Genomic DNA, 17414 nt, shown 5'->3' on the forward strand with positions numbered 1-17414 from the left:
ATGAGACAATGATGTAAGCACTCAGAAAGAGCCAGCCAAGAGACAATGATGTAAGCACTCAGAAAGAGCCAGCCATGAGACAATGATGTAAGCACTCAGAAAGAGCCAGCCATGAGACAATGATGTAAGCACTCAGAAAGAGCCAGCAATGAGATAATGATGTCAGCATCCAGAAAGAGCCAGCCATGAGACAATGATGTAGACATCCAGAAAGAGCCAGCAATGAGAAAATGATGTACGCATCCAGATGGAGCCAGAAATGAGGCAATGATGTAAGCATCCAGAAAGAGCCAGCAATGAGACAATGATGGACGCATCCAGATAGAGCCAGCAATGAGACAATGATGTAAGCACTCAGAAAGAGCCAGCCATGAGACAATGATGTCAGCATCCAGAAAGAGCCAGCAATGAGACAATGATGTAAGCATCCAGAAAGAGCCAGCAATGAGACAATGATGGACGCATCCAGATAGAGCCAGCAGTGAGACAATGATGTAAGCACTCAGAAAGAGCCAGCCATGAGACAATGATGTCAGCATCCAGAAAGAGCCAGCCATGAGACAATGATGTAGACATCCAGAAAGAGCCAGCAATGAGAAAATGATGTAAGCATCCAGATGGAGCCAGAAATGAGGCAATGATGTAGACATCCAGATAGAGCCAGAAATGAGACAATGATGTAAGCATCCAGAAAGAGCCAGCAATGAGACAATGATGGACGCATCCAGATAGAGCCAGCAATGAGGCATTGATGTAAGCACTCAGAAAGAGCCAGCCATGAGACAATGATGTCAGCATCCAGAAAGAGCCAGCAATGAGACAATGATGGACGCATCTCCAGATAGAGCCAGCAATGAGACAATGATGTAAGCACTCAGAAAGAGCCAGCCATGAGACAATGATGTCAGCATCCAGAAAGAGCCAGCCATGAGACAATGATGTAGACATCCAGAAAGAGCCAGCAATGAGAAAATGATGTAAGCATCCAGATAGAGCCAGAAATGAGACAATGATGTAGACATCAAGAAAGAGCCAGCAATGAGACAATGATGTAGACATCAAGAAAGAGCCAGCAATGAGACAATGATGTAAGCACTCAGAAAGAGCCAGCCATGAGACAATGATGTCAGCATCCAGAAGGAGCCAGCAATGAGCCAATGATGTAAGCATCCAGAAAGAGCCAGCAATGAGAAAATGATGTAAGCATCCAGATAGAGCCAGCAATGAGACAATGATGGACGCATCCAGATAGAGCCAGCAATGAGACAATGATGTAAGCATCCAGAGAGCCAGCAATGAGACAATGATGTCAGCATCCAGAAAGAGCCAGCAATGAGACAATTATGTAAGCATCCAGAAAGAGCCAGCAATGAGACAATGATGGACGCATCCAGATAGAGCCAGCAATGAGACAATGATGTAAACACTCAGAAAGAGCCAGCCATGAGACAATGATGTCAGCATCCAGAAAGAGCCAGCAATGAGACAATGATGTAGACATCCAGAAAGAGCCAGCAATGAGAAAATGAGGTAAGCATCCAGAAAGAGCCAGCAATGAGACAATGATGTAAGCACCCAGAAAGAGCCAGCAATGAGACAATGATGTGATCAACCAGAAAGAGCCAGCAGAGAGACAATGATGTAGACATCCAGAAAGAGCGAGCAATGAGACAATGATGTAAGCATCCAGAAAGAGCGAGCAATGAGACAATGATGGACACATCCAGAAAGAGCCAGCAATGAGACAATGATGTCATCACCCAGAAAGAGCCAGCAATGAGACAATGATGTGATCATCCAGAAAGAGCCAGCAATGAGACAATTATGTCAGCATCCAGAAAGAGCCAGCCATGAGACAATAATGGAAGCATCCAGATAGAGCCAGCAATGTAAGCATCCAGAAAGAGCCAGCAATGAGACAATGATGGAAGCATCCAGAAAGCACCAGCAGTGAGACAATGATGTACGCATTCAGAAAGAGCCAGCAATGAGACAATGATGTCAGCATCCAGAAACAGCCAGCAATGAGACAATGATGTAAGCATCCTGATAGAGCCAGCAATGAGACAATGATGTAAGCACTCAGAAAGAGCCAGCAATGAGACAATGATGTAAGCACTCAGAAAGAGCCAGCCATGAGACAATGATGTCAGCATCCAGAAAGAGCCAGCCATGAGACAATGATGTCAGCATCCAGAAAGCACTCAGAAAGAGCCAGCAATGAGACAATGATGTGATCATCCAGAAAGAGCCAGCAATGAGACAATGATGTAAGCACTCAGAAAGAGCCAGCAATGAGACAATGATGTAAGCATCCAGAAAGAGCCAGCAATGAGACAATGATGTAAGCACTCAGAAAGAGCCAGCAATGAGACAATGATGTGATCATCCAGAAGGAGCCAGCAATGAGACAATGATGTAAGCACTCAGACAGAGCCAGCAACGAGACAATGATGTAAGCATCCAGAAAGCACTCAGAAAGAGCCAGCAATGAGACAATGATGTAAGCATCCAGAAAGAGCCAGCAATGAGACAATGATGTAAGCATCCAGAAAGAGCCAGCAATGAGACAATGATGTAAGCATCCAGAAAGAGCCAGCAATGAGACATTGATGTAAGCATCCAGAAAGAGCCAGCAATGAGAGAATGATGCAAGCATCCAGAAAGAGCCAGCAATGAGACATTGATGCAAGCATCCAGAAAGAGCCAGCAATGAGACAATGATGTAAGCACTCAGAAAGAGCCAGCAACGAGACAATGATGTAAGCATCCAGAAAGAGCCAGCAATGAGGCAATGATGTAAGCATCTAACAATGATGTAAGAATCCAGAAAGAGCCAGCAATGAGACAATGATGCAAGCATCCAGATAGAGCCAGCAATGAGACAATGATGCAAGCATCCAGATAGAGCCAGCAATGAGACAATGATGTAAGCATCCAGAAAGAGTCCGCAATGAGACAATGATGCAAGCATCCAGAAAGAGCCAGCAACGAGACAATGATGTACGCAATCCAGAAAGAGCCGCCGGCAATGAGACAATGATGCAAGCATCCAGAAAGAGCCAGCAATGAGGCAATGATGTAAGCATCTAACAATGATGTAAGCATCCAGAAAGAGCCGCCGGCAATGAGACAATGATGCAAGCATCCAGAAAGAGCCAGCAATGAGGCAATGATGTAAGCATCTAACAATGATGTGAAAATCCAGAAAGAGCCAGCAATGAGACAATGATGCAAGCATCCAGATAGAGCCAGCAATGAGACAATGAGGCAAGCATCCAGATAGAGCCAGCAATGAGACAATGATGCAAGCAACCTCCTCCTTTGGAAATCAGCAGAAGCAACAACGTTGTCATATATGAGGCCCTTGAAATCCTACAGCAATCTATTGGTTTCTATCAGAATTCTATCAATCGACAACATCTGCTGCCTATGTGGATATCAGCTTATTTATGGACACTATGGAACTTGCTTGGCTCAGGGATGACCATCACCAATTTCTAGATGTATCAACCTTCAGACGAGATGCCCTGGACCAATGGTCTACCGGCCCGTATTACAAAGAATATGTCTAGGTTCTAGTGTCCGACCACATGGCTATACACAAAGAGTACAAAAGGGCTGGCACCCTCCCACCTTCACTCAGTGGCTGTTACAATACTGAAACCCAATTAACTACCCCAATAGATGCAACTCCCATCACCCACTATCTATGATCAACGCAAACAATGAAATAGTGGCCAAACTTCTTGCTAATAGAATTCTCCTGCAGCTCCTAGTTGTGGACATGCAGGTCCAATCATGATTTATCCCTGGACAATCTATGTCCCACTATCCTCGTACTATGGTCGCCTTGCTACATCAACCAGACCCTCAGATTAATGCAGCAGCTGCTTTTCTAGAGGCCACCGATGCATTTGAGTCATTAGAATGGAAATTCTTGTTCCAGATCTGAGAACAGATTGGATTTAGAGACAATTGTGCATGCTGGATTAAACTGCTATATGATTACCCCATAGCACACATCCAGCAGAATGGCCTGCCATTGGTCCCATTTGATAAATCTAGGGGCACTAGACAGGACTGCCTCTCTCTTCCCTATACTCGTCACAATTTAATAGGAGTCCATAGCTGTTAGACTTAGACACCATAATTCATAGAGAGGCCTCAGTTTCACGGCTACGCGCTTAATTGTTTTGCTTTATGCCAATGACATTAACCTCTTTGAAAGAGACCATCCTACAAATGTTACCCATCTGTTCAGGGAATCTGTTTGGTATTAGGGTCTTTCTAGGATATCTATAAACTGGCCCAAGTTAACTATACTTCCACTCACTCCTACTAAGACTGTATGCTCCTTCGACTACACCCGGAGGTGGACAGCCTCAATGGTAAATTACCTTGATATTGAAACTATTAAACAGGAAAACTACGACACAGCTGCTGTTAGGCTGGAAAATCAAGTGTTAGACTGGACTGAGTTACCCCTGTTGCTTGCTGGTAGACTACTATTGCAAAGATGGCTGTTCGGCCAGAATTCCTCTATCTTTTCACTAACATCCCACTCTCCTCACTAGAGACTTTTTCAATAAACTTAGATCCATTATGGTGAAGATAATATGAGGGGCAAGTAACTGTGTCTAAAATGGGAGACACTAACCATTCCTTTTGAACAGGGACGTCTCTCCGCCCCATATTTCAAACTATTTTATTTATCCATTCAGGCTTGTTATGCGCACTTCTGGTCTCAGCCTCACACTGCAACTGAAGCCGACACAACTGGCCCAGTCCCTCTAAATCCAATTATCCGCTCACCAACCAAAGCAGCCATCCCTCGCTCATGCTAACACTGCAGCAGCTGTATTTCCTTCAAGATGTCGCCTTGATATTACTAAAGGGAGAGCCCCACCTGTGCCTCGAGTGCTCATTCACTACAGGAGGGTCCCAACCCCATTCAATCATTCAATCTATGAGTGTAACTGATTTGTACTTAGTTTTCTACTGGGCTGGCTCACTCTATTGCCTGAAAGATGCCTGCTCACAGTATGACACAACACAAGTTGAACAGATCAAGTCACCTCTGACTGTGCTCGGTGGCGATCCTTTGCTTTTCCCAGCTGGCAATCTTCTCCTCGTTGACCACGTCAGACCAGGCCACGAACGTCTTCTTCTTCAGGGAGGCTTTGAAGATCCTGTCGGCTCGCTCTTCCATGATGGATAAGTAGTTCTTGTACTGAGGACAAGGAAGGCACATCAAGTCTTTGGTTACACACTGAAACCCAAAATAAATGTGCTCCATTCTTGGCTAGGGTGCAATCTTACACAGCCTTTCTTCTCACTTGTATATTACTAAGCAATGGTTCCTAAAGTTGAACAAAAAATGTTGGTGGAGGTCCAGTTTGTTGGTTTTTATATAGTTTGTTTTTGGGACCAAAAATCCAGAAAACCAACCAGCAGTCTTTCCAGAATTATACGATTATTATTATATTGGGCTGATGAGCCCTAATAAGGGAAAGCCAAGAGTGCTTGTTTTCACGGTTCAGGGAGGACCTCGCCTGGAAGCTCCCATTGGAGTGGATTAATAACTTTTTTCATTTGCAAATAAAAGTATATTTGTTTTAAATAATCACATTAATTGAAATTAATTCTCTACATTACAATTACTAGATTAATTGACAATAAATAAATATAAACATTTTATTTTCGGTGCCTATTTTTTAAATAAATCTGATAGTAAAATAGTGAAATTTAAAATAAATGTATATTAAACTAATTAAGACGAACAAATTGCTAAAAAGATTACTTTGGATTTTAAGTCGGACGTCACTCCATGTGTGCCATGTTTCTGAGCCCCTCATGCCCACCCTAAAGGATCATGCTGAATTCCAAGAGTGTTCCCCAGACAGTGAAAAGAATATATGGCTAAACTATGCAAGTAAAAGAGACTCAGGGGAAGTGTAGTGGGAAAAGCAAGAACGAGTACTCGCTCCCAAATCCAGCCCCACTATAGTACAGTGTTGCCTAAGGTAGCAAGATGGCATGATTACTTCCAGAAGTACCCACTGGTTCACTACATATTTCCATTCCATTGCTCAACAGAATTATCACACCTGTGCCACAAGCTTAGCTTTCAATGTCAGTAGCGGTACCAAGGCCACGACACTGCCCATCCACCTTCATGGGGCCCCTCTGTCAACATTCAAATAGATTTCATTCAGGTGCATCAATGTTATTCTTATGTTTAAGTTCTAGCATGTATTTCTAGGGATGGATTGAAGCCTACCCATGTGCCTGACCCGACCCAATTAATGTAGCTAAGAAACTGCTCTGAGAATTCATGCCTAAGTTTGACATTCCCCTCCGAAGCTGAAGTGGCTCAGAAAACTACTTTGTGTCCTGTGGAGTTCAGGAACTGTGTATAGTGTTAGGGATTAAACAACACTTTCATAGTGCTTATCATGTCGAGCCCTTTGTACAAGTTGAAAGGTATAATAGGACTTTGAAAACAAAATGTCTAAGATCTGTGCAAAAACTGGGCTTAAGTGATCCAGCACTTTACTTTTGGCACCCCTATCCAAAAGAATATTGAAGTACATATGCAATTGTCTAAGCTCAGGTCATGTTATCTCCTGCCGTTCCTCCAGTGTCTGCTTCTTTACTTGATTTGCACTTAAACAATCATGTGGCTCTTGACTACTGTACACAGCAGGTTTTATCTTCAGGCCAAAGTCATCTTAACCATCAGCCCGAAAGAAGGCTGTCACAATCTGTCAATCAGGGGAATTGTAAGCGCGCTACTCACCCTTAAGGGTCTCAATGTGCTGGGGGTGGGGGGGCATGGGGGGGGGGGGCTCCTAAGCAGGTCCGTTCAGATGAAGAGCCAGGTCTTGAGCGTCTTGAGCGTCTTCCTGAAGCTGTTCAGGGAGGGGGCGCGTCTGATGTCGATTGGGGGATCATTCCAGTTCTTGGCCGCGATGTAGGAGAAGGTTCTTCCACCTGTTCTGGCTCTGCATATGCGTGGGGTTTCAGCGAGGGCAGGGTTGGCGGATCGGAGGTTTCTCTTGGGGGCGTGGAAGGAGATTCTCTCATTGAGGTATTGGGGTACAGTGTTGTGGAGGCATTTGTAGGCGTGGTGAGTATCTTGAATGTAACTCTCTTCTCGACAGGGACCCGCCTCAACAACCTAGAGACGGGTCCGTCTGAAGATCCCCAAATGAAAATCAATTCTCCAGCCCTATTGGCAAAGCCTGTACCAGATTCTGCTCAGCACAAACACTGCTGTGAAGTGCAGCAGACTGCCTGCCTAGATCTGGCATCAAACCAAAGAAACTGCACCTTTAAATGAGATGTGTAACCTGAAATAGGCAGCGTCAACCTCACTCCAGTCTGTACTGTTCGTCATTGACCAGCGATGACTCACAGATCAATATACACCGTAGTGAGGTGCACTTCCCAATGCAGGCAGACAATATAGAAGTGCATTTCTGTCTACGTCTCAGCCCTACTGTCACAGGTATCTCTACCTGCCTAGCTCAAATTCATTTATTGGAACAGCAATGGTTCCTTGTGGTGTGTGTTTAAATATGCATGGTACTGATGTGGTAATAAATGTCCCACAAGCCTTAGTCTGTGCATCTTATTATATATATGGATGATACAAAACACAGTTAATTCAAACAGGAAAAGTGTTTAGTGCTGAGGTGCTCACACAGTACAAACAGAAATACAATGAAAAAGTGGGTAAATGGAAATCACGACATTAGACCAATTGGAGACATACAAATATTGGTTCAGGAGTAATCCATTGTATCACTAGAGTCCAATATAAGCAGAAATTAATTGATGGGTCTAATTGTGAATTGTGTCGACGGCGTTTCGACACAAGATGGTTCATTATCACAACGACAAACTTATATAAAGTAAGCAGACATAATTTAAGAAAGGCCAGTTTAATCCCTAATTTTCGAGAATTAAAAAATAAAATAGTGAATTAATACAATTTACTTCTTCAGTTCTGTTTCGGAAAAGAAGAGTGAGTGTGAGACAAAGACTGTGATGACATCTGGCATGGTGGTTGCAAGTACTTCCTGGTGAGATGTGACCCGTCTCTGCTGTGGGAGATCACTACAACCTCTGGTGTTAATCTCACAGTAATCCCAAAACGCTAACACCCAAACCCATTACAACTTCATTCTACTGCATGGACGTTCTCTTAAGTGACTGAAAGGCGACTCATAGATGTGATATGAACTTGCAAAATAAAAGGATCAATAATACACCACCTGCCTGGGGTAAGTAGACAATTAATTTGTAATGAGGGAGAGACCAGATAAAATTAGTGCCAGAGAGCTTTATATTAAGAAAACCTGAAATCTGAATTCATCAATATGTTTAGCAAATGTAACATTTTACACCATGTTTAAAACCATTTCTTGGGGGGATTCCCACAAATCTCCCTGAAACCATGAAAGAGTTCCCTCCATTCAGTTACCTAAACACTGGTGCTCAGTTCCAACATCTGCACAATACAATATGATCATCTTACTTTTCATCTTCCACTCAATGTACATTTTATTTCTTTGGGGTATATAGTTCATTCCCCCATCCCCAGTTTAACATCGATTGTGTACATTTAGGCTAATGCACCAGTGGATGTGAGGCTGTGGTTAGGGCAGTGACATGTGACAGCAGAGCTCCCGGGTCCTGCCCGCCCGCCTGCACTCTCTTGGTTTTCCTGTAACCAGGTTCTGAAACTCCCCTGCAGTGGTGAGGCACCATAGAGATCCCCAGAGTGAGTTCCTGCTCTGCTGTGATTCACCTGTAACCAGTTCATGAAACCTTCCTGGAGTACAAAAGACTGTAGAGCTCCCTGGCACTGCATTCCTGTCCCACATGATTTACCTCCACCCAGCTCCTGAAGCTCCTCTGCAGGATCAAGTGACAGTGGAGCTCCCCGGTCCAAAACTCCCTTGACTTACTGGTAAACAGTTCCTGAAACTCTCCTGCAGTAACGAGAGACAATAGAGCTCCCCGACACTGCATCCCCACCATGCCCTGGTTTACCTGCACCCAGCTCCTGAAGCTCCTCCGCAGCATCAAGTGACAAGAGAGCTCCCCGACACTGCATCCCCACCGTGCCATGGTTTACCTGCACCCAGCTCCTGAAGCTCCTCCGCAGCATCAAGTGAGAAGAGAGCTCCCCGACACTGCATCCCCACCATGCCCTGCTTTACCTGCACCCAGCTCCTGAAGCTCCTCCGCAGCATCAAGTGACAAGAGAGCTCCCCGACACTGCATCCCCACCGTGCCATGGTTTACCTGCACCCAGCTCCAGAAGCTCCTCCGCAGAATCAGGTGACAGTGAAGCTCCTCGGCTTTGATCTGCTTCTCACACTGGATCCGCCGCACACACTGTGCCCAGGCCTGCATGGACTTCCTTCGGACGACCCTATGATGATGCTCCTCAGCTCGCTGAGGAAGACAAAATAAGGCAAAGCAGACACCTTTGGTGAATGATCCCACGGCATTCACTGTGCAGAATGTCCTGTATCTCTTGTGTACCTATGCAGGCTCTTTTTTGGTTTATACACACAGGTGTATCCTAAAGGCTTGAGGTTCCACCCTTTCTTCTAAGGTCACTCAATCTTTCCTTCACCCAGCAGTAGGGCCCTGTGGTCTTTTCTGAAGACCCTAGGAGTACACTGTCTCTACTACATCGCCTGCCATTCCGTCATCTCAGCTTCCATTTTTTTTAGCTATCTTTGCTCAATAATTAATTCACCATCCCTTATCTCTAATTTAAATAACTTACCTAGGCAAGGTGGTTGATCACTGTAATGGAGACACTGCAGTGGGGGTGCAAGTCTTAGAACAATATTTTCATAGTGCAACGCAAGCCAGCATACAATTAAACCATTCAATATTTTCAGTCTGATTCACAAAGATTTGTTTTGAGCAAATTAGGAGATGCCAAGATCATCCAAGATTCTCAGCAATTTTAGATGTTCCAGACAAATGTGCGACGGTATCCCGCATGCATGTAGCACACATGCCTTCAGAACGCCTTATTAGAAAGAAAGCGTCTTTAGCAAGCATTCGTTCAGCACACAAGTTGTTATAACGACTTCCCTTATGGCTCTGGATTTTGGAATAGTTTAATTTACTATTCCAACTCCAGTCTGCGCCGCAGTAGGGAAGGTGTTGGACTTTAAATCCAACATAATTCCATCAATGCGCCCCCTTAAGCAAGTTGTACTATTGCCGGCGCTGTGAAGGCAGATCGTGATTCCGGCTTTAAGGATGTTCCCTGTGCCAGACATCTCAAAAGTCATTGGGACAAATCAGTATATGTTGGAGTCATTCAGATATCGTTGAGCCAATCTGGAGGAGCTCAAACCTCTGTAAAGTATACTACAGCATATCTGGAGATACTAGAGCTTCTTGAAGATAAACCAGAGCAAATATGGAGACACTGAGAAATCTTCATGATAGATTTTATGAGCTGCCATTGTTTGTGAATATGGTGAAAGACAGCAGGCATGAATTGAATATGCTTGAGACATCTTTTAATTCGCTTCATAGCAATGCTTTGTGAATCATGGCCTATAGAAAGAGAGGAAAAAGACAAAGAGGTAGGAGAAGTGAGGAACAGGAGATTGAAAAAGATGGAAAATGCGAGTGGGGACAGTAAGAGGGAAGAACATGCTACAAAGAGAAAGGGGAAAGAGTGAGGCAGAGTATAGGGAGAGGGTGATTTGCAGCATGTGAATATGGTATAACATGCCGTTTCAGCTGATCCTTTACCATCATATGCTGCTTCGATAGCTCCACCAGCCGTATCCAAGGCTCCAGTCCTCGTCTCTTGAGTAGGAATTGCTCATGATGCGCTTTGGCCTTTGATAGGTGCAGCTGATCCTTCTCCAACCTCTTCTGCTTCTCCAACTCTTTCTAGGATACAGACACACCAACAATGCAGTCAGCAGTGGCTTCACTTGAACAGGTGAAGAATCAATATTATGGGAGAGGATGGATATATATTTATATATCCAAACAATGCTCCTTCCGACTTCCTGCTGCCCCGAGGGAATTGGCGTACACAACCGGTGGAGCACGCCAGTAATAATTCCTTGAGGTCATAAAGCACTTCAATACGCTCTCAGTAAGTATCCACGAGTCAACTCATAATCCAAGGGTGTTTATTCTAAAAGAAACAACATGTTTCGGCTTACCAAAAGCCTTGCACCCTTGGATTATGAGTTGACTCGTGGATACTTACTGAGAGCGTATTGAAGAGCTGTTTGACCTCAAGGAATATATAATATATATATATATATATATATATATATATATATATATATATATATATATATATATATATATATATATATATATATGCCAGTACCTGCTAACAGCTAAAATAGGTGCTTTTATGACAAATTGATTATTGTCCACGAGCTTCTCATTGTTAAATCTGTAATTTTATCTCTCTCCTTCATCACTATTTTAAACTTTTTACAAATTTTTTTGGTTGCACTTATATCACTTAGCACTATGTAATTGGGATTGCGTTTTTTGCAACACTAGGTCGTCCAATCCTCCTAGGATGCATTAGGGGCTAAGGATAGGGTCACTATCCATCCTTAATTGGTTCAGCACTGGCACTTTAAAAGAAGTAGGTTCATATATATATTGTAACATGACATCATGGCATTACATTTCTATGAGCCAGCTTGAATATGAATTCACAGCTAGATACACTAATACTATAGCTATCTCCGTGGAGGTATAACACATTGCCATTTGCACAATTATTTTTAAGCATAATATTTATTTATTTATGCTATATATTATTAATTGACTTTTTTATATATGGTCTTTTATACTATTTTAACATATTTATATGTTATTTATTTGGTGCATTGGTGTCATGTATTGAATTGCTATGTGTAAGTGTGTAAATATATCTTTCCAGTTGTACTGTTTTTATAATATCATGCTGCTAGCTCATTTTTGCACAAACCAAAACGCATTTATGCGGTCATAAATGTTCATTGTTATTTGAATGTAATTGGAAATTTCTTTTTATGTGCCCTGTAAAATATGCTGCTAAAGATTTAAAGCCACCCTCGCTACCAATTTTGTGCACATGTAAAACACCCCACATCAGAAGTCTATTTTCTATGTTTATCACCAGAACACGTGGTGTTATCATGAAAGAAAAAAACGAGTGTGTGCTCTAATTAAAGTGAACAATACTGCATTTCCGCCATGTGATCAAGGGCAGTTCCTGCCCGAAACGCGTCATGCCTACTTGAACTGCACAATGGATAATAAACGTCTGCTGTAAACACTCTGCAAGCCGTGTGGTGGTCCGTATTTTCTGTGGTTTCAACCTGGGAAACAGAAATTGAGATATATATATATATATATATATATATATATATATATATATATATATATATATATATATACTTTACACTCTTTCCTCTGCCCTTCTTACCAGCACAGAAGTCCATTTTACGCAGCTGAGGTTCCGTGATTCTGAACCCGTTCAATAAAGGTCGTCGTATTGTGAGGATTTTGGTATCAGCGAACCCCAAATGACGAGTGCGGCATGTACGAGTGTTTTCGTCATGTTCGATTGATGGATTCACGGTGTATTCAGGGATTTCGTTCCGAACCTTCGGGTTCCATTTTGTGTATGGCAGCCATTTTGTGGTTGCCCTCACATAGGCCGATGACTACGGCCGAGCGAGTCTTTGGGACAAGTACACCTTTAGCTGACTTCTGTGTGACCTGAGCGAACGGACTCCATTGCCCGAAGCTAACCTTGTTGAGCCAGTTCCTTGTTCGGCAGCTGGTCAAGATAGAGATCAAAGAGCAGGACATTGCTGAGTTTATGGTACACGCACACACCCTTCTATCTTGCTTCTCATCGGTTTCTGTTCCTTCTTTTATGGCCTATTTATGGTTGGGTTGTGGTTCTTTTATTATGGGTTTGTCCGGCCTGTCCGAGCAAGAATGTTGGGTTTTCCCGTGTAATTGATGGTGGGCTGGACAACTGAAAAGTGGGCTTGCGAAACCTTTTGCAATGTCACTTTGTGATTGGACAGTTTGTAAGCAATTGATGCTAGTCAGGAATGTGATTTTTGGCATAAAAGACAATGTTTCGCAATACTAAAATTGTACAGTCTCTGATGAACCACCCGTGTTGTGCTTCGTAGACTTCCAGTGTCTCTGTATTCTAAGACGGGTAAACCCGAAGACATTGGGCGTGCCCCTGGCGCCGCTGGGTTCTAAAACCCGGTTCTTCACCCCCCTGCCTCCCAAAAGTCCCCATTTCAATGCTACATGAGATCTCCTGACACACTTTTACAGGCACAGATATTCGAGTAGAAACCATAGTGTTTCTTCTTGGTGAGGAGAATGGGCAGGTGTCTCACCAAAACGAGTCAACCTCATAAGGAGCGTTAGGAGCCAGACATTCCTGTCACAGTAACTCTCATCTGTGGGAGGATTAATGTCTATAGATACAGATCCCCACCCTGGCCCATAGAAACAGTAGAAACACACAGTTGTTGGTATTTTACTATAAAAGGTTACCTATTGTGTACTATTTTTACATAAATCGTATATAAGAAAGATTGTAATCATCAAAGTAATCTGTGCACCAATTTTAAAAAACAAGGTGAATATTAGAAATATCTCAAAAGTCAAATATTTTATTATGATTTGGAACTTGAAGAGGTCCACATAAAATACAAAAAAAGATTGTAAAAAGGAAATTCATATGGTATAAAGAAAGCAGAATTATAGAATAGAAGAAGAAGCCATGAATTAAAAGATAAAAAAGACCCATGGACAGAAAAAGTGCAATTGTGCAATTGAATCAATTAAGCATGGCAATCCAATACTAGGAGAGTGCAGGAAACTATACAAGCTTAATGAATGCAGCAAATAAGTGATGCAAAATGTTATACAGTGCAACACTAATACAGTACTTCTGTTTGTGCAATAGAATCAGCTTTACAAAGCAATACTAATACGGTGATTCCATTTATACTTTGCAAACTATTTAAGGCCTAAAATGCCCTATTCCACAAATGCAAAGCTAATTACAGTTTATATAGAATTACAACGTACAAACATATCTAAAAAATATTTTTAAATTGTTTAAAAAATGTAAAAGTTTTGCACTAACTATTTCTGATGGTGGTGTAAAGAGACATTTCCAAGCTTCCGCTACCGAAGTTATGTTGTACTTTAAGAACAGTGGTCTTAGCAATTGTTATTTAATGTAGGAGAGTACAAACGAATATCACATGATTGAAATCTTGAACATAATTCCCACAGAGATCAGAAAGCCTCTTCTCCCTAGGCAATCCTTCCCAGGATCCAGTGATAATTTGTAACGGAAACAAATTGAACCTCAATACAAAAATAGTTTTACGCACACAATGGGAAAGGTTCCACAGAACATACGGTTATGGTTTTTAGGTCTCGCCTGTCGATGCGCATGCGCATCGAGCTTGCGAGACTATGGGGGCTTATCCACTCTTGAACCAACTTGCAAGGAATCGTGGCGATTCCTTGCAGTGCCCGTGACTTTTAAGCTCAATGCGCATGCGCATTGAGCTTAAAAGCGCGTGCACATCAGTTCCCTCATCCGCACGTCGCATTTCTCCTCCCCCCTCCCCTTCTCTCTTCCCTCCGTGTTGTTTATTTTTTTTTTACCCGCTCCGCCCCCTCCCCTGCCCGCCGTGTCGCATTTCTCCTCCCCCCTCCCCTTCTCTCTCTTCCCTCCGTCTTGTTTATTTATTTTTTTACCCGCTCCGCCCCCTCCCCTGCCCGCCGTGTCGCATTTCTCCTCAACCCTCCCCTTCTCTCTCTTCCCTCCGTCCATTGGTCACCTCTCTGCTGTCAAGGTAAATTACATCCGTATACCGGTTTATTTTTTCGTTGGCGCAATCGTTCTCTTTCTTCCTTAACCCAAGCATAATACGTGTGGCCCAGGGCCCCTTACATCCTTCAAATGTCCCTGCTCAGCAGCCCCGCATGCCTTCCCCAGCAGCACCGCACACACGCCCCTCCCCCGCTGTCCCCGGAGCAGCGCGCAGACACCCGCCCCCTCCCCCGGTGACATGTCTCTCGCTGCCTCTGTTTGTGTTGGTGCAGCGAGAAATGTTCTGTCACAATCCCGGGAAATATCACCACCTCCGGGGATTATTTATTAACAAGCGGGCTCCTGCCCCGCCTCTCTCCTCTCCTCATTCGATCTCCCTCATTCGGCTTCTTCTGCTGCTCTCCCCTCCTCTCCTTTCCCACGCTCTCCTCCTGAAAGTCGTCTTCGTTTTGTCTCACCGCTCTCCGTTTACTTTCCTGCCTCCCCCTCTTTCACCCCTTTCTATTTTATATCTCCAATTTTCTCCTTTTTAGTTTTATTTATTCCAGTTCGTGTGTCGCCTCTTTCTTCCTTTGCCCATCCAACCTCCGTTTTTGTTCTTCCTTTTTCGTTACATCTCCTGCCCCCTTTCCAGCTCGTGTTCTTCCTTCCCCTCCCTTGTTCCTCCCCTCCTTCTCGCGTGCACCATGCAGTCCTTCCGCGTCTCACCTCTTTCCCCACTTTTCGACCTGCTAATCTTATAACCATCCTCTCCACTTTGCTGTCTCTTTCTCCACGTGGTCGGTCTCATTTCCCTCGTTCTCTGACTGCCTTTGTCCCAGTGCATCCTGATGCACACCACCACACATGGATGTCACTCTCTTGACACCTCTGCGAAGTCTCTCGTGCTCCTTCTTTCCTTCCGCTACGCCACACCCCCTCACTATACCATGCCATTGCACCTACTCCTCTACCCCCATCTCTGCCTACGTGTCACTTCTTCCACGTCATCACTTCCCCAGCCCTCCCTTTGCCCCTTCTCACCACCTTAAAGCATCTTCAGATCAGATGCACACTCTAAAGTGTGCACACACCCTTTTCATGCCCTGTCCTCCCTCTCCTCGTGTACCCTCTAGAGCGGCACTCTCTTTTAATGCTCTTTCTTTCTTCTCATCACTTCTCTTTGCCCCCCCCCTATTTCTTACAATATCCCACCCTTGAGCCCCCTCCCTCACTTTCTTTTCTTCCCTTCTTACGCATCCACATTTCATTCTTTTCTCTCTTCCCTCTGCGCCTTACGGCCTTCCTCTTCTCCCCTCTACTATTAATTCTCTCGGAAGCCCTTTCTCTCCTTTTTCCTATGCTCGCTCCCCCACCCTTCTCCCGCACTTCACTTCTCCAGCCTCCGTCTCATCCTCTCATCCTTATCTCAAATTTTTTCGTCACCTTCGCCGTCGTCTCATCTGTATCTCGTTCTCTTCTCCGCTCTCGCCTCATTTTCTTCATTTTCTCTCCCTCTGCGTACCCGTCCTCATCTCCTTCTATTCTCCCCACCCCTCTTTCTTATCTTCTGATTTTTTCTCGCCTTGCAGCGCCCTCCTTCACTTTTCCCGCGTAAAACCGTTCTCTTCTCCGCATCTCTTTTATTTTCCGTCCCCACTGCCATATACTTATCTCCTCTCCATCCTCCCTTCCCAACTCTTTCTGGCCTCACCCCGACCTCGCACCTTATTTCCTTCAGGACAGTCTGGATGCTTCACAGCTCCTCTGGCCTCTCTACCCCCCCCGCCCAACCCTCCTCATCTCTTTCTTGCCCCCTCTCCAGCCTCCCTCTCCCCCCACCCCGCCCCTCGTGTCTTTCTTACCCCCTCTCCTCTGTCCTCCCCCCTCCTTCTCGTCTCTTTCTTGCCTCTCTCCTCTCCAGCCTCCCTCTCCTCTAGTCTCATTCCACTCCCATCTCTTTTTAGTTTCTTTTTTCCACCTACATCCTCACCCTCATCTCAGCCACTCCCCCTCTTCTCTCCACCTTCCATCCCTTTCTCCTGGTCCTTCTATCCCACCGCATCCACCACCGCATCCACCACCGCATCCACCACCACATCCACCACCACATCCACCACCACCATCACATCCACCATCACATCCACCACCACATCCACCACCACCATCACATCCACCACCACATCCATCATGAAATCCACCGCCACATCCACCACCGCCACATCCACCACCACCACCACCACATCCACCACCACCACCACATCCACCACCACCACCACATCCACCACCACCACCACATCCACCACCACTTCCACCGCATCCACCACCACCACATCCACCACCACATACACCACCAGGTGCAAATGCAATGTTCTTGGATTTTCGTCACAATAAAATGCACTGAACATAATCTTCACAAAATTAAATTACAAACGTTTAAGCTATTGCCATTTATAAATTACAATAAATTTTCTTTAAGTATTAATTATTTACAAAATTAAAAGCCATTGTTATTTGCAATATCAATACATCT

At 44.2% G+C, this 17414-nt stretch overlaps 1 protein-coding gene across 1 annotated transcript in view; it reads right to left on the reverse strand.

Annotated features, from left to right (window-relative positions):
* CCDC191 (coiled-coil domain containing 191) overlaps positions 1-17414 on the reverse strand; it is a 170825-nt gene that overhangs the window by 4834 nt on the left and 148577 nt on the right. Inside the window, exons 14-16 of the mRNA XM_086935594.1 lie at positions 10804-10947; positions 9319-9471; positions 5079-5233 (exon numbers count right to left, since the gene is read on the reverse strand). Coding sequence (XP_086791720.1) covers positions 5079-5233; positions 9319-9471; positions 10804-10947 — 452 coding nt within the window. The remainder of the gene's footprint in view (positions 1-5078; positions 5234-9318; positions 9472-10803; positions 10948-17414) is intronic.

Source organism: Lissotriton vulgaris, chromosome 8 (assembly GCF_964263255.1).
Source record: "Lissotriton vulgaris chromosome 8, aLisVul1.2, whole genome shotgun sequence".
NCBI lineage: Eukaryota > Metazoa > Chordata > Amphibia > Caudata > Salamandridae > Lissotriton > Lissotriton vulgaris.